The sequence below is a fragment of the Gossypium hirsutum genome, chromosome D04, assembly GCF_007990345.1.
Source record: "Gossypium hirsutum isolate 1008001.06 chromosome D04, Gossypium_hirsutum_v2.1, whole genome shotgun sequence".
NCBI classification, from domain to species: Eukaryota; Viridiplantae; Streptophyta; class Magnoliopsida; order Malvales; family Malvaceae; genus Gossypium; species Gossypium hirsutum.
The window spans coordinates 24,422,318-24,440,928 of NC_053440.1; the positions used below are offsets into that span (position 1 = coordinate 24,422,318).

At 35.1% G+C, this 18,611-nt stretch overlaps 1 protein-coding gene across 1 annotated transcript; it reads left to right on the top strand.

Annotated features, from left to right (window-relative positions):
- Positions 1–10,469: 10,469 nt before the first annotated feature.
- LOC107899684 (ubiquitin carboxyl-terminal hydrolase 20) lies at positions 10,470–12,907 on the top strand. Its single transcript, XM_016825457.2, has 5 exons — positions 10,470–10,855; positions 11,649–11,919; positions 12,023–12,044; positions 12,200–12,322; positions 12,649–12,907. Exons 2-5 carry the CDS (start codon positions 11,885–11,887, stop codon positions 12,697–12,699), a joined length of 231 nt encoding a protein of 76 aa, XP_016680946.1. The 5' UTR covers positions 10,470–10,855; positions 11,649–11,884; the 3' UTR covers positions 12,700–12,907.
- Positions 12,908–18,611: the final 5,704 nt, after the last annotated feature.

An 18,611-nucleotide genomic window follows, 5' to 3' on the forward strand; every position in this document is an offset into this window, starting at 1 on the left:
AGCTTTTATGGTCAGTAAATATTCAGTAGTTTTCACCGTAGAAGTAATGTCTCCAGATCTTCAACGCAAATACAATTGCAGCCAGCTCTAAGTCGTGCGTCGGATAGTTTTTCTCATGTGGCTTTAACTTTCTGGAAGCATATGCGATGACTTTATCTTCTTGCATAAGTACACAACCCAATCCGTTCAAGGATGCATCACTGTAAATCACAAATTCTTTACCCGATTCTGGTTGTACTAAAACAGGAGATTCAGTCAACAATGCCTTTAACTTGTCAAAATTCTGCTGACACTTTTCAGTCCATTCAAACTTGAGATCTTTCTGCAACAACCTTGTCAACGGGGTAGCTATCATGGAAAATCCCTTTACAAATCGTCTGTAATAACCAGCTAATCCAAGAAAGCTTCTAACCTCTAATACATTTCTAGGAGGCTTCCAATTAACAATTGTTGAAATTTTACTCGGATCAACTTTAATACCATCAACTGAGACAATGTGTCCAAGGAATCCAAATGCTCGGCATGTTCAATCTCATCATGAGAATAAATCAGAATATCATCAATGAACACAACTACAAATTTATCCAAGTGGTTCATTAAGTCCATGAAAACAGCAGGAGCATTAGTCAAGCCAAATGGCATCACAAGAAACTCATAGTGACCATACCTAGTCCGAAAAGCAGTCTTCAGAACATCTGACTCTTTAATCCTTAACTGATAATAACCGAATCTCAAATCTATCTTGGAAAACACACTAGCTCCCTTCAATTGGTCAAACAGATCATCAATTCTAGGCAGTGGATATTTGTTCTTTATAGTTACTCTGTTAAGCTGTCGATAATCTATGCATAATTTCATCTAACCGTCTTTCTTTTTCACAAAAGGCACCGGTGCACCCCACGGAGAACAACTAGGCCTTGCAAAACCTTTATCAGTTAATTCCTGCAACTGAGCTTTCAATTCTTTCAATTCCAACGGAGCCATTCTATAAGGAGCAATAGAAATAGGAGTTGTACCTGGAATCAACTCAATACCAAATTCAACTTCTCTAATAGGAGGCAAACCTGGCAATTCTTCCAGAAACACATCTAAATACTCACTGATTCAATTTTCAACTCTGGATCTCTAGTGTTCAATACAAAAGCAAGATAAGCTTCACACCCTTTTCTCAAACATTTCTGAGTAGACATAATAGAAATCATAGCAAGAGAACCATCTGACTCATCTGAATCAACCCGGATAATATCACCATTTTCACATTTTAACTCAATGTATTTCTTTCCGCAATTCACTATCACATCATGGGCAGTCAACCAATCCATACCAAGAATCACATCAAACTCATCAAATGGCAATAACATGAGATCGACCGGAAAACAGTGACCTCTAATCATCGAAGGGAAACTCTTACATACTTTGTCTACTAACACATACTGGCCTAATGGATTTGATACTTTAATTACAAATTTAGTAGATTCTACAGGCATGTTCAGACTAGGCATCAATCTCATACAAACATAGGAATGGGTCGAACCCGGATCAATCAAAGCAATAACATTAGTATCATAGAGAGAAAATGTACCCGTAATCACATCAAGGGAGGATGCCTCTTCACGAGCATGGATAGCATATGTCCTTGCGGGTGCTCTAACATCTAGTCTAGCAGTTGAGTCTCTGGGCGTACCCCTGTTACTTGCTCCAACTCCTAGATTCCTCTGTGGTCTGCCTCTAGTAGGAGCATTTCCCGATCTTGCACCCGGTATTACTTCTCTTTTAACTGTTTTCGGACAATCTCGAATATAGTGATCTGGTGCACCACATCTAAAGCAGGCATTTTCATTTGCTCTACACTCTCTAGGATGACGTCTACCGCATTGGGCACATTCTGGCCTAGGTGGTCGAGTACTACCCGTACTTGCGACTGTAGTAGTCTGAGCTCTTGGACCATCAAATCTTCTGCCTCTGTTTCTGCTAGAATACCTGGTTGAAAATTTTGATCCACTAGAGAACTCTCTAGGCCTCTTGAATGTAGACTGAAATGATCTGCTCGTTTGCCTTTTCTTCGTGTCTTGCACTTCAATTTCAACTTTGCCCTTCTCTTTTTCTTTTAACAAATCTTCTGCCTTACAGGCTCTTTCAACCAGAACAACAAACTCTCTGATTTCTAAAACACCCACTGACAGTCGGATATCATCACTAAGTCCATCTTCAAATCTCTTGCACATATTGGCTTCGGTGGACACAAATTCCCGAGCATATTTACTAAGTCTGATAAATTCACATTCATACTCGGTCACAGTCATCTTACCTTGTTTTAACTCAAGAAACTCTTTTCTTTTTTGATCTATAAACCTCTAACTGATATACTTTTTATGGAACTCCTCCTGAAAGAAATCCCAAGTAATTCTCTCACTCGGTACCATTGACACAAGAGTCTTCCACCAATGATAGGCTGAATCTCTAAGAAGTGAGACAATACACTTCATGCATTCTTTAGGTGTATAGGATAATTCATCAAAAATTCTGATAGTATTCTCGAGCCAAAATTCAGCTTTCTCTGCATCATCATCTTTAGTAGCCCAAAACTCTTCAGCCCCTTGTTTTATGATCTTATCAACTGGTGGTCTTTCCCTTATAACTATACCTAGACTGGGGAAGCTACATGGGGAACCTGAGAATCATGAGAGGGTGGAGGTCTAATAGCTGGATTCGTACGAATGAACTCGGCAAACCAATCATTCATAACTTGGAAGAAGGCTTCTCGAGCCTCTTCTCCCTGACTAACTGATACGGACCTTTCACTACTATCGGGTGGCATCGTCCCTTCTGCAGGAGCGGGTGCATTACTCTCTACATCATCTGCACCAACTCGATTAGGATTGATAACTATAATAGAAAATATCTTAAAATCATCAGGAGTCGTCACACTATCAAAATATAAGTATGGCATGTATAGCTAGACTCTTATTCACACTGAATGTTCTGAGAACCGACTAAACCTACTTTGATACCAACAAATGTAACACCCCTTACCCAAGACCGTTGCTGAAGTTAAGCATGGGGCATTACTTGACTTAACTTATTAGTTCGGGGCATAAAAATTTGCTTTTAAAATTTATTTCATTGTTCACCATAATGTTGTGCACCTGTGCAACAATCACTAATTTAACTATAAATAGAGTTAAGAAACTCAAAATTTAGATCCGTAAATTTTCCCTGAAACTAGACTCATATATTATTTTACCATAAAATTTTTAGAATTTTTTGTTTAGCCAATTAGTACAGTTTATTCATTAAATTCTCCCCTGCTTCACTATTTGACCGTTCTGACCTTTATTCACTAAAAATAAATTTTCTCATCATATGATTTTTATATGGTGTTCTAACTTATTTCTAAAGAAAATAAACTCACTAAGAAATCTAGAAATATAAATTACAACTCATAATTATTTTTTTTGCAATTTTTAATGATTTTATAAATTCAAAACAGGGGACTCCAAAAACCATTCTGGCCTTGTCTAACTAAAATTTGAATATCTCAGAATATAAAATTCCTTTACCCACATCGTTATTTTTCTATAAAAATAGACTCGATAATATTTAATTCTATATATCATTCACTCTCTAATTCATTTTATACTATCCTTAGTCATTTTTCAAAGTCACATCACTGCTGATGTACCAAAACTGTTTCATTGTAAAATTTTCTTCTTTCATATTTTCTAGGTATAAACTATCACCTAGGCATTCATAACACCACACATGTTCTTAATTAGTCATTTCAATAGCCAACCATTAGCCATATCATATAAACACACTCAAAATGACTAAGTCTCTATACATGCCATAGCTTTACATGTTTTGAAATCACATAATATCGAGATGTCTGTAGATAGTGTGAGACGAACTCCGACATCCTTGTGATCCTCGAAATGACTTGGCGAAACTATAAAATAAGGAAAATAAAGAAAATAAGCATAATCTTAGTAAGTTTACAAGTAAATAAATAACAATATTTATCATAAATAATCATACTCATAAATTTCATCAAACATTAGAATCTTTACTCGCTTCTTTACTTACTCACTTACTTGTTTACTTACTTGCTTACTTAAATAACTCATGATTATAACTTACTCCTCCCTTGCTGAAATTTCTTTCTCAACTGATAACTGAGATATTCTCAATCCATATAACTCACCTGAATTTATTATTATGCTTTTATCTGAATTTTCATGTAACATGGTCTATTTACTAGCCCATTGAATCACTTGGAATACTAGGGATACTCAGGTCTCTTGTCTGATAATACATGCCAAAGCTATGTCCCAGACATAGTCTTATATGGGATATTTTTTGTACTGCCAATGTCATATCCCAGATATGGTCTTACATGGGAGTTCTCATATCGGTGCCCATGCCATGTCCCAAAATGGTTTTAAGGGGGACCTCTCATCTCGGTGCCAACGCCATATCCCAGACAAGGTCTTACATGGGACCTCTGATGATCTCATTGATGCCAATGCCATGTCCTAGACATGGTCTTACATGAGATCTCATTCCCTTAATGTCATGACATTTGTATCTGATACATTTCCAATGTTTCAACGAGGCTTTTATCATTGATTCTCTATCAGGTCATACTTAAGTCAACATTAGATATTTTCATGAAATAAATACATAATTGCTGAAAAATAACAACATTAATAATAATTATCAAAATATTTCATTTATTTACCGTAAACTTATCTCAGTACAGAATATGGCCAAATCTATCAACTTAGGCTTCAACCTTTTTCTTTCCTCGGTCTAACTCCGGATTTTGTTCTTCTTGATCTATAATAGAAAATTTATCTTATTTAATACTCACATTCATCAAAACAATCCTTGACTCAAACTTTGGAAAAATTATGATTTTGCCCTTAAACTTTTGCATAATTACACTTTTGTCCCAAAGCTCAGAAATTAAACTTCATCCCTTATTCTTATTTTTTATGACATGCTGAACATTTTTCCCTTCTATGGCAACATCAAATTCCCACTCTAACACTTACTTATGAACATTAGGTATTTTTACCGATTATGTCGTTTTACTCGTTTTCACTTAAAATCACTTAGCAAAAGTTGTTTAACATAATTCCAAGCTTTATATTCTACAATAAAACATCAAAATAAACACATTTCACCTATGGTTATTTTTCCAAATATGAACCCTAGGTTAAATTATTGCTAAAATATGTTAAATCAAGTTATCGGGGCTTCAAAAACGTAAAGAACATTAAAAACAGGGCTTGGAATCACTTTCTATGGAGCTTGGAAGCTTAAAACCCCTAACTATGGCTTCCCCCCTTGCTAATTTCTACCAAATGAAGAAGATGACCACAATTTTTCATCTTTTTCCCTTTTAATTCATTTTAATTACCAAATTACCAAAATGCCCCCAACTTAAAAATTTCCTATTTCACTTATCTCATGTCCATTTTTTTCCATAACATAACCAATGGTCTAATTACCATATAAAGACCTCTAATTTCAAATTTCATAACAATTGGACACCTCTAACATGTAGAACTCAACTTTTGCACTTTTTACAATTTATTCATTTTGACTAAATTGAGTGCCCAAACGTCAAAATTTTTGAACGAAATTTTCACGAAATCATTCCGTGAAATTGTAGGCCATAAAAATATAGTAAAAATAAATTTTTTCTCATCGAATTTGTGGTCCCGAAACCACTATTCTGACTAGGCCCAAAATTGGGATGTTACACTTATACCCAATACCCAACCTTAAAACATCCGACCATATTGTTATCCTTATAACCAAAAAACTGAAATATAAAAATAATTCGCTGAACTTTTGAACACTGGATTTATTCGACCCAGCACCAGCCCTTTTGCTAGCCCGGTACTCTTAGTAAGAAAGAAAGATCATACTTGGAGGATGTATGTCGATTATCGTGCCCTTAACAAAATCACCATACCCAATAAATATATGATTCCCAATATTGATGAACTATTAGATGAATTACAAGGGGCTATGATCTTTTCCAAGATCGACTTGCGTTTCGACTACCATCAGATCAGAGTCAAACCATAAGATATAGCCAAGACAGTATTCAGAACGCATTCAGGGCATTACGAAGTTGTAGTCATGCCATTTGGTCTCACTAACGCTCCAACATTTCAAGCTGTTATGAATGATCTGTTCAGGCCTTATTTGCAAAAATTTATTCTAGTCTTCTTCGATGATATCCTTATTTATAGCAAAGATATGAACCAACACTTACAACACCTCCGTACAGCTCTTGATCTACTCTACAACAACATATATCATGCCAAAGCTTCCAAGTGCCACTTTGGCCAACCACAGATAAATTTTCTTGGACATATGGTAAATTCTCAAGGTGTACAAGTTGATCAAGCCAAAACCCAAGCAGTTCAATCCTGGCCTGTTCTTACCAACTTAAAGAAGTTACGTGGATTTCTAGGCCTGACAGGATGCTATCGCAAATTCGTCAAGAACTATGGACTGATAGCACGTCCTCATACTCATCTCACTAAGAAAGATGGCTTCCAATGATCCACAATTGCGGAAGAAGAATTTGGTAACCTCGAGCGCGCATTGACGATAATCCCAGTATTACGCCTTTCGAATTTCTCACAACCATTCACCGTAGAATGTGATGCATCATCCGAAGGAGTGGGCGCCATCCTATTGCGGGCTGGGCATCCAATAGCCTATTTCCATAAAGGTTTTTCCTTTATGAATAGCATAAAATCAGCATATGACCGAGAATTACTTGCTTTGGTGCTGGCATTACAGAAATGGAAATATTATCTATTGGGGAGGCATTTTTTGTCAAAACATACCACTATACGCTTAAGTTCTTGTTGGAATAGCATATTACGACAACCAAACAGCAGCGATTCTTGATGAAACTAATGCCATTTGACTTTTCCATTATCTACAAGGTAGGATAAAAAAACAAGGGAGCTGATGTGCTTTCCCGCAGACCACATTCTGCAGATTTTTTTATCTCTAGCACTTCCATTTAGCTTTTTGTTGGATTTACAAGAGGCACTCAAAGTGGATCCTTACACCAACCATATTATGCTGTCACTAACGTCTAATCCTGCTTCCTTCCCAGATTTTGTTATTGCAGGGCAAATGCTCTATTATAAAAATAGGTTGGTTATTCCTGACAATGCAGCCCTCAAGCAGAAGATTCTTTTTAAGTCTCACAATACTCTTACCGCAGACCATGAAAGATATTTGAAGATTCTCAAGCGACTGTCAATTCAATTCTTTTGGCCTCAATTAAAACAAGATGTTTGTCATGTTGGACCGGCGGCACCCTTACGGTGCAGCAGAAAAATAAAACATTAGGCGATCCTAACTATGGATCCATGTGTGAGGAACGAATCGGGGTGAAATAAAGGTTTCGAATTTATCGAATCTTTATTCTGAGTAGACAGCGACGCCTTGGCAACGAGTAATCTGATCTACTATCGAACCAAGCCACAATCTATCGTGACTCCAGCTTCTACTTAATCCACCCAGTTGACAATGAACAGAAGGAATCCCTAAAATTGTTTTGGAAAAGACTTTGCTTTGACGGCTGCTCGACCCACCAAGCAAAGAATAAATGGGATTTTATATCTACTTTTAGGGTTTCTAAAAATTAAATAAATATAACAATGTTTTTAAACCGAAAATTATAATTACATTAATTATAATAATGATTTTGGTATACAATATATTTATTTGAATTTATATACGAACCAAATTCATGTTCTCATTGTGCATACAACAACCTTGTACATATAATGTATTTGATATTTGATTACCCAATTAAATTAATTCTATAATTAATTTAATTCAAATGACAACCAAACACAATACTAACTATGTTTTATTCTGTTCATTTCAACTATAGGGTGTGACCCTGTAGGTTCTTGTAACGTTAGCAGTAATACTAGAACGATTCCAATGTTACAAACAATGAGTGACACCTAGCAATGCATCATTGCTACCTAAGTCACAAGAAATCATGATTCGAGATAACCTTTTTATGATTAACCTTTCATGCAATAATCCTTAAGTCCTTTATCTCTGGATTGGACACAAGTCATGGAATAGTCACACTTGCATAGTCCATTCCATTTTTCTTGATATCTTCAGTAGACTATGATATACAAATACGTATGACATCTTATATCAGCTTATTTGAGTATGGCCATGCATTTCTAGTCTCACTCAATCAAGTGGCCTAAGATATTACTCCCATTATGAAGAAGGGACTTATCCTATATCGATCAACCATATCCCTCTACACAGATCGTGGTATATCCAACATCAGCCTTTATAGAACAACCAGTTACAGTGTACGTTTGACTGTATCAAAATACACAACTGACGATGTTGGGATTATGATGATCTCAAGTCTGAGGATCATATACATATTAATCACTATGAGTAATATGGTGACAATTACATAATAATCCAAGAAACATACTCATAACGAGTCAGTCCAATATGTTGTTATCTAACACACATATTCATGCATCGATTTTGACATTTCATATCAGTGACAACTCTTTATCATCAATCAACTACATGCACTACACCAAAACAGGCTTTTAGCGGCGTTTTTAGCGGCGTTTGGATAAAAAACGCCGCTAAAGATCGATCATTAGCGGCGCTTTTTGGAAAACACCGCTAAAGATCGAGCATTAGCAGCGATTTATAAAAAATGCCGCTAAAAATAAGCATTAGCGGCGTTTTCCAGAAAGCGCCGCAGAAAACTTAAGCCCAACGACGCCGTTTTTTGAGTTTTCGGGGGCTTTAGCGGCGTTTTTTAGAAAGTGCCGCTAATGCTCAGGGCTTAGCGGTGTTTTTGAGAAAGCGACGCTAATGCTCAGGGCTTTAGCTACGTTTTCGAGAAAGCGCCGCTAATGCTCAAGGCTTTAGCAGCGTTTTTGATAAAGCGCCGCGAATTCTCTATTTTTAGCTGCGTTTTCTAAAAAGCTCCGCTAATGCTAAGAGATTTAAAATAATTTAAAATAATTGTTAAAAATGGAAAAATTAAAATACTATTATTTAAAATAATTTTAAAGTTTTTTGGATACATTACTGATTTTTTAAATTTATATATTAAATAATTTCTTACATAATCGTAAAAGAAATAGTATTAATTTTAAAATATTGAATTAATTATCACTATAGTTTAGGGTTTTTAGTTTAGAGTTTAAGGTTTAGGTGTTACCATTTTAAGGTTTATGGATTATGGGTTTAGTGGTTATGGTTTATGGCTTATGGTTTAAAGTCTGGGGTTTAAGGTTTAGAGGTTATGTGTTAAGGGTTTATGGTTTTAGAGTTTAGGTTAACTAGTGTTTTCTAATTTATATATTAATTAATTTCTTATATAATTGTAAAAGAGATAATATTAATTTGGTTCTTCAAAATTGTGTGAAGATTTGGCTCTTCAAAATCGATATAAGGTATATCCAAGGATATCCCCATCTTATCCTATCTCGGTTCAGTATTTTTAGTGCTCAGTTCAGTTTTTTTATCCAGTTCAGTTTTTTGCGTGTTTTGCCTTGCCCCCACCGTGATCAAATAATTATATATGGATTTATGGATTATGGATTAGGGATTATGGTTTAAGGGTTAGGATTTAAGGTTTAGGGGTTAGAAGTTAGGGGTTAGGGGTTAAGAGTTAGGGATTTAGGGTTTAGGATTTAGGAATTTAAGAGTCGGGTTAGGTTTTAGGGTTTAGATTAATTAGTTTTTTTAATTTATATATTAAATATGTTCTTATATAATTGTAAAAGAGATAATAATAAATTTAATATATTAAAATTATGAGTATAGTTTATATTATTTAATAGATATATAATAGATAGACTTTATGTATATTGAATGGCTAATTTAGGGTTTAAGGTTTATTTGAGATTTGTTAAATGATACAATTTTATACAATTCATTAATGCTTTTATATTTAAAAATATTTAATCTAAACCATTTGGTATATTTGATATGGATATATAGGTAATTATTTAATTTGGATAGGACCAAATTATAAGAAAAAAATACAAAAATAAAAATGATATGGATATATAGGTAATTATTTAATTTGGATAGGACCAAATTATAAGAAAAAAATACAAAAATAAAAATGATATGGATATATAGGTAATTATTTAATTTGGATAATTCTAACTTAATAATTAATTACAGCCATTTTATCATTTGTTTTCTTATTAAAATATACAATATTTATTTTGAGAGTATTTAGTTTTTTTTATTTTATAAAAAATCAATTTATAAAAAACAAAATAAAAATTTTTTAACATAGCAAAACGGCATCATTTTGTTCAAAATAAAATTATTTTTGCAGCGTTTTTATAAAAAACGCCACAAAAAATATTTTATAAAAACGACACAAAAAAATAATTTCACTTTTAAAAATGGCGTGTTTTATCCTAAAATTCCCCCTGAAACCCCTAAATTCCCCCCCTAAAATTGGTATCCTCAAAACACCTAAGTGTTTCTCTCAGCCACCACCATGTTCATCATCATCATCAGTTGGAGCGCATCAATGTCTACTACAATGAAGCCAGTGGTGGAAGGTATGTCCCACGCGCTGTTCTCATGGATCTGGAGCCAGGCACTATGGATTCCGTCAGATCTGGTCCTTTTGGACAAATCTTTCGCCCCGATAACTTCGTCTTCGGACAGTCTGGTGCTGGCAACAACTGGGCCAAGGGTCATTACACGGAGGGAGCTGAGCTCATTGATTCTGTTCTTGATGTTTTTAGGAAAGAGGCTGAGAATTGTGATTGCTTGCAAGGTATAAATCCTATAGCTTTGACCCTTTTTTTTTCTTTTCCCCAAAGCACTTTTAACCTATAGGTTTTGTTGAGATCTCTGTTTTTTCTTTCATTTTTAATGTTAAATTTGTCCTTTCACCCTCGTCGATTTTGGATCTCATAATTTATTTTTGGTTCTTGGGTTCAGTGAGCTATTTTGGGTGCTTTCCAAGAGATTTTCTTTCATTTTCCTTTCTCCTATTTCGGTGGATTTTAGGGAGGTCTTTTATTTCATCTTTAGTGCTGATATATTTTCTCCTTAGTCTGGACTATGTCTTCTTGTCTGATATATACCTATTGAACACTTCTATTTTGAAGTAAAATTGTTATAAACAACATGGAGGTTTTATTAAGCAACGTGGGTTATTTTTTCCATTGGCTTGGAGGGCATGAAATTTGTTTGAACTCTTTGAAGTAAATTGTGGTTGCGTTTAGCTTTTTTTTTTAACAAGTATTTGTTTGATTTATGTTTTCCTGAAACTTTGGACAGTAGGAGGTTCCATTTTCAACAGGATATGATCATCCTATATATACTTGGAGGATAACTCATCTAATTTCTGACCCTATCCTCTCCAAGTAAATATAAAAAGGGTTTAAAATTACATTATCCTATTCTTACACCGTTTTGTGTTATTTTTCCGACATCTCTGCTAAACACCCTTATAAATATAATGAAGTAAATTCTCATAAGAATGAATGAGATAGGTGTGAAGATCCTTTTAAAGGTGCAGAACTGCAGATATTTGATACAATTTTTTGTTCTTATTGTCACAGGGAAAGATGAAGTCAATTGGTTATACTAGCAAGATGAAGTCAATTAAAGTACTTGTATTTATATTCATATTATAAAGTCATATAAAGTAGGCTCTTCCTCTGCATTTTTCTTGAAATACCTGTATTGATGCATATATCCGGGCATGGGTTTGGGGATAAGACCCCCCAAATACGTGTAAAATTTGGAAATATTGAACATACTTGCGTCAGAGGCATACTCGTATCAAAACTTCAAAATGGCATGGGTTTGGTTATTGTGCTTCATGTGTTGGTAAGTACATTGAATATTTTTAGCTTGACTGTTGAAGCTACACTGGCTATTTTATTGAAGACATCTTCCTGATGCTTTGTGTTTTTGCAAATGGTGCTAAAAGCTGGTGGATCTTTTTCCATGAAGTAAGTTCCTTTTTCCAAATCTCTGTCCTTTTTCTTTTTTCCTAATTTTTGAGGCACTTATTGTTTGATTATTTGTGAGCATATTAGACAAGACAAAATTTATGTTTAATGCATGATTATTGAACTTGTTTCATTTGTTATCCTTTTTGCAATAGGAGGAACTGAGGTATCAACTATTTGCAGTTGTGAAACATTTCGGATTCAAACCTACTTTTGGACACTATGTTTGCTACATTCGATCCTCTCCTAATATGTGGCATAAGATGAATGATTTAAGGGTAAGCATTGATGAATTTGTTCACATTTTAATGTGCATTCTGGTTTTTACTAAGGATAGTTACTAACATATCCAGTTTCTGAACTGGATACAATGTGTTTCTTGTTGAAAGTTTCTTGCTTATGAAGGATACCTTACAGAGGGTTCTGTTTCCCCACTGCTTTAATATTTTGCTTGTTCTTCAAGCATTTGGATCTGATAATTTCACTGATATTGCAAATTTCCATCCTAATTTTGAAATTTAAGTGTCAACTTGTAATATACTCAGTAACATTTTGATGGTACTTAGAATAATAGTGCATAATGGTCATGTTCTGTCTTTTGTAGGTTACTTGTGTTGAAGAAGAAGCTGTTGATACCAAAGTCTGTTCTAGATGACATAGACTTTGCCTTCAATCTTGAGGTGGAAAAGAGTGCCAACTGCAGCGCCAATGAAACTAAAGATGTTGCTGATAAAGCTTCAACTCAATTCTCTTGCGATGTGTATAGTCATAGGCAGGTTCAACTAGTCAGTCTATTTCTCATATGTATTATTTATTTTAGTTTTGATTCTAAATTTTTATTTTTACTTTAATATTTACGACAACTTGAGTTCTAAATTTTGGATTTTAATTTTGTTATTAATTTATTATTTTAAATTCTAAAACTAAATTCATTAATTTTTATATTTAGTTTTAAGTTTAATTTAAATAATATTTTTTTATTTATCCTTAAAAGTATATTTAAAGTTCAAATTTAAAAAATAAAACATAATATAATATTTATCATAAAAATAATTATTATTTGATTAAAATAATTTTTTTTAAAGGTTATGTTTTTAGCGGCGTTTTTGCGAGAAGCGCCAATAAAGGTTTGTTCTATAGCAGAGTTTGTGGGAAAGGTGCCGCTAAAGGTCTTAAGCTATAGCGGCGGTTTTTGGAGAAGCACCGCTAAAGGTCTTGAGCTATAGCAGCGTTTGTGGGAGAAGCGCCGCTAAATGTCCTAATCTATAGCAACGTTTGTGGAAAAAGCGTCGCTAAAGGTCATGATCTATAGCGGCATTTATTCCTAAAAACGCCGCAAACGTTTGCGGCGTTGACAACAGCGGCATTTTTTACGACGCTTTCAAAAACGCCGCAAATACTTTAAGCGGCATAAAAAAACTTGTTTATTTATACACACAGAAAAGAAACTGAAAAAATAATGGTAACGCCTTATATTAATAAACATGATAAATCAAGTATGTTATTACAACCATCTCATGATTGATCTTTGGGCATACTCTAACAATCTCTCACTAGCACTAAGGCTAATCACTTATATATCTAATACCAAGCGACTTAGTGTGACATGCTTCTGCTGTGTCAGAGGCTTGGTCAGGGGATCAGCAATGTTATCATTTGTAGGTACTTTGCATATCTCTATATCATCTCGATCGATAATCTCTCGAATAAGATGATAGCGTCTAAGTATATCTTTGGATCGCTAGTGAGATCTAGGTTCTTTAGCTTGTGTAATGGCTCCATTGTTATCACATCGGAGTTCTATAGCATCTGATATGCTAGGCACAACCCTTAGTTAGTAATGAACTTCTTGATCCAAACTACTTCCTTTGCTGCCTCACTGGCTGCAATATACTCAGCTTCTGTTGTAGAATTGGCTACTGTACTTTGCTTTCAACTCTTCCAGCTCTCAGCACCACCATTAAGGCAAAACACAAAACTTGATTGTGATCGAGAATCGTCCTTGTCGGTTTGGAAGCTGGCATCAGTGTAACCTTTTACACTTAACTCTTTCTCACCTCTATATATTAAGAACGTATCCTTAGTTCTTCTTAAGTACTTAAGGATATTCTTGACTATGGTTCAGTGTCTTTCACCGGGATCCACTTGGTACCTGCTCGTCATACTTAAGGCATATGAGACATCTGGACGGGTACATAACATGGCATACATGATAGATCCAATAGCGGAAGCATATGGCATTTTACTCATGCATTCTCTCTATTGTGGAGTTGAAGGACAGATTTCCTTCGAGAGTGAAATACCATGTCTCATAGGTAGGAATCCTTTCTTAGATTCTTCCATCCTGAACCTTTTCAGTACTTTATCTATGTATGTACTTTGGCTTAGACCTAGTAGTCGTCATGATCTATCTCTATAGATCTTCACTCTTAAGATGTAAGTGGCTTCGTCCAAGTCCTTCATAGAAAAACAACTTCCTAACCAAGTCTTAATAGATTGCAAGGTAGGTATGTCATTTCCTATGATAAGTATGTCATCCACATACTGTACCAAGAATGTTATAGTGCTCCCACTAACTTTCTTGTAAACACATGGCTCATCTTCATTTTTGATAAAACCAAACTCTTTGATTGCATCGTTAAAATGAAGATTCCAACTTCGAGAAGCTTGCTTTAATCCATAAATGGATCTTTGTAGCTTACATACCTTTTTAGCATCCTTTGGATTGACAAAAACCTTCAGGTTATGTCATGTACACATCCTTTTCAAGTTTCCCGTTAAGGAAAGTTGTTTTGACGTCCATCTGCCAGATTTTATAGTCATGAAATGCAACTATAGCGAGCAAGATCCTGATAGATTTAAACATAGCTGCAGGAGAAAAGGTTTCATCATAGTCAACACCATAAACTTAGCCAAAACCTTTAGCGACTAATCACCCCTCGTATGTTTGTACATTCCCATCCATGAAGGTTTTCTTTTTGAAAACCCATTTGCACCAGTTTAACCCCTTCGGGTGGGTCAACCAAAGTCCATACTTGGTTTTCATACATGGAATCCATCTCAGATCTCATGGCCTTAAGCCATTTCTCAGAGTCTGGGCTCGTCACCGCTTCTTGATAAGTCCTAGGCTCATCTTGATCTATAAGAAGAACGTCACCATACGTTGTAATGAGAAATCCATATCTCTCAGGTGCTTGGCGTTCTCTTAAAGATCTACGCGGTGGTTGTGTTTCTACAGCAGTTACTTGTTCCTCAATTTCTTGTGGAATTTGTTGTTGTTCTATCTCTAGTTCAGTGGTATTTTGTGATTCTCGAATTTCTTCAAGTTCAATCTTTTTCCCACTTCCATTTCTCGAAACAAATTCTCTCTCTAGGAAGACACCAGTCTGAGCAACAAGTACTTTTTCTCAGTGAGATTAAAGAAATAATATCCTTTGGTTTCTTTCGGATACCCCACAAAAACACACTTTTCAGATTTTGGTTCAAGCTTAGTAGACGTTTGACGTTTAACATAAGCTTTGCAACCCCAAATTTTCATAAAAGACATGCTGGGACGTTTCCTAGTCCACATCTCATATGGCGTCTTTTGAACCGATTTAGATGGAACACGATTTAGTGTGAAAGCAGCTGTCTCAAATGCATGTCCCTAAAAGGAAGTTGGCAGATCAGTATAACTCATCATGGATCGAACTATGTCTAACAAAGTTCAATTTCTTCTCTCAGAAACTCCATTCCATTGAGGAGTACCAGGAGGAGTAAGTTGTGAGACAATCCCACATTCCATCAAAAGATCATCAAACTCTAAGTTCAAATACTCTCTAACTCGATCAGATCGAAGTGTCTTGATAGTTTTTCCTAGTTGATTTTGTACTTCATTTTTGAATTCCTTGAACTTTTTAAGGGACTTAGACTTATGGTGCATGAGATAGACATACCCATATCTACTGAAATCATCAGTGAAAGTAATGAAGTAGTGAAATCCACCTCTAGCCTATGTATTTTTTGGCCCACATACATCAGAATGTATTAGGCCTAATAAATCACTAGCTCGTTCACTTTTACCAGTAAAAGGAGATTTAGTCATTTTTCCCAATAAACAAGATTCACATACTTCAAATTGTTCAAAAACAAATGAATCCAAGAGACCATCTTTATGGAGCTTGGATATGCATTCCTCACTTTAGTGGCCCAAACGACAATGCCATAGATAAGTTTGATTTGAGTCATTTATTTTCGATCTTTTAGTATTTATGTTGTAAATGGGATTCATTTGATCTAAAATATAGAGGCCATTAATCAATTGTGCCGAACCATGGAAAACATTATTGAGATAAAAGGAACAACAATTATTCTTAATAATGATCTCAAAACTAATTTTGTCTAAACAAGAAATTGAAATAATGTTTTTAGTCAAACTGGGCAGATAATAACAATCCTCTAAACATAAACCAAGTCCACTAGGCAAAGATAAATTATATGTTCTCACAGCTAATGCAGCAACTTTTGCTCCATTTCCAACTCGCAGGTCCACATCTCCTCTAGCCAAAGTCCTACTCCTTTGTAGTCCCTGTACAGAAGTAAAAATGTGAAAACCACAACCAGTATCTAATACCCATGAAGTAGTAGTTAATAATTTAATATCAATAACATAAATACCTGAAGTAGACGTTTCGCTTATTTTGGCCTTCTTGACTTCCTCAAGATAGATAGGGCAGTTGCGATTCCAATGTCCAGTCACACCACAATGAAAGCAGTTTCCTTCCTTAGCCACCCCACCTTTAGGTTTCAATGCAGCCTTTACTTTTCCAGGCTTGGGCCTACCTTTGCCCTTGGGCTTTGTCTGAGCTTTTGCCTTTCCCTTGCCCTTGTTATTATGGACCATCAGTATGGGCTTGAGTCCAACCTTTTTCATGTTGCCTTCAGCAGTTTGTAACATACTGAACAATTGTGGCAGAGTTTTGTCAATTACATTCATATTGAAATTGAGGGCAAACTGGCTGTAGTTATCCGACAACGATTGTAGAATAACATCAGTGGCCAACTCTTGGCTCAATGGAAACCCAATCTTAGACAGGCTTTCAATATAGCCAATCATCTTAAGGACATGAGGTTCTACTAGGCTTCCTTCAGCCAGCTTACACTGGAATAGGGCCTTAGAGATATCGAACCTCTCTTGTCGTGCTTGCCCCTGATAAAGTTCTTTCATGTGCTCAATCATTTCATAAGCAACCATGTCCTCATGTTGCTTCTGAAGCTCAGGATTCATAGTGGCAGGCATAAGACATCCAACGTCTACCATGTCATCGAGATGTTTCTTGTAAGCATCTCTATCAGCCCTCAAGGCATTAGCGGGTGGTTCATTAGGAAACGGTTGTTCAATGACATATAATTTCCGTTCTTGTTTGAGGACAATCCTTAAGTTACGGAACCAGTCAAGAAAATTCAAACCATTCAATTTGTCCTTCTCAATGATTGATCGCAATGAGAGTGTATTAGTGTTTGCAGCCATAATATATCTACAACAATAAAATATGTATGTGTAAATTTACCAAGTTTATATCAATCATTAAAAGGACTTTATTAAATGATGTTCCCATTATTTTATTACAAAATTAATAACTCTCATATATTAGTTTAGGAAAGACTTTCTCGAAAAGTATTTCAAGTGGGTTAAGGATCCATATTTCACCTCCTTTTAAGTCAGTTTTGGCTTTACTCTTAAGATTATGGTTATCTAAGTAAGTAACACTTGCTAATTACATCATATGTAACTCCTAAAGTTTGGTGAACAACTCTTGTTCTAATCATCTTATGATTTATCCAAATTACTTGCCTCTAGGTTTCTAATCTTATTAGAATAACCTAGTTAAGTCATTAACCAATTTTAACCAGCGAATATCACTTGTTTATTCTTCACGTTTAACCAAGATAAATACTAGTACTTCGCTTTAGCAGAACCTACACAGTATTGATCGAGGCCTTAACGAGGGTAAAATTGGAAGGCTATATTGACTTAATATTTTAATAGAGGGATTTTGTTAAGGTTGTTCCATCTCACCAATTATGGTTTACTTTAGTCCATTTAGCTATTTAATAGATCTCATCAATTAATGTGGTTCATTATTATCAAATTTTAACATATTTAAAATTTGGCATGCTTTAGACATCCATAGCATCTCATATATGAATAAATAAAGCAAGAAATAAATGCAATAGTTATAGCCCATAAACTAAAGTGGTGCAACCCAAGCCAATGGGAGAATCAAAAGGAAACCTAAAGGTGTAAGCCGTTTCACAAGCTATCGATCCACACTTGTTGGCCCATCTTCCTTCTCATTTTAGCCCACAGCAACTCTTGCAAATTATAATATGCAGAAACTCGTTTTACATACGAGGGAGTAAAATGAGAAGAGAAATACAATAGAATAGTAGTAAGGCACGACACGCAGGTCGTATTTATAAAATTACAACCTTTTATCAAATGGGTCATCGAGCTATAACTATGCATTTCAAACACCGTGCATGTCAAAAATAGCATACATAATTCAGCGTTTTGTTAAGGTGAAC

Bases quoted from the DNA above. Each gene is read 5' to 3' on its own strand.
- LOC107899684 (XM_016825457.2), top strand. From the start codon at position 11,885: ATGGCATGGGTTTGGTTATTGTGCTTCATGTGTTG. The intron at 12,045-12,199 runs GTAAGTTCCTTT...TTTTTGCAATAG, and splicing joins GGTGGATCTTTTTCCATGAA to GAGGAACTGAGGTATCAACT. The intron at 12,323-12,648 runs GTAAGCATTGAT...TGTCTTTTGTAG, and splicing joins ATAAGATGAATGATTTAAGG to GTTACTTGTGTTGAAGAAGA.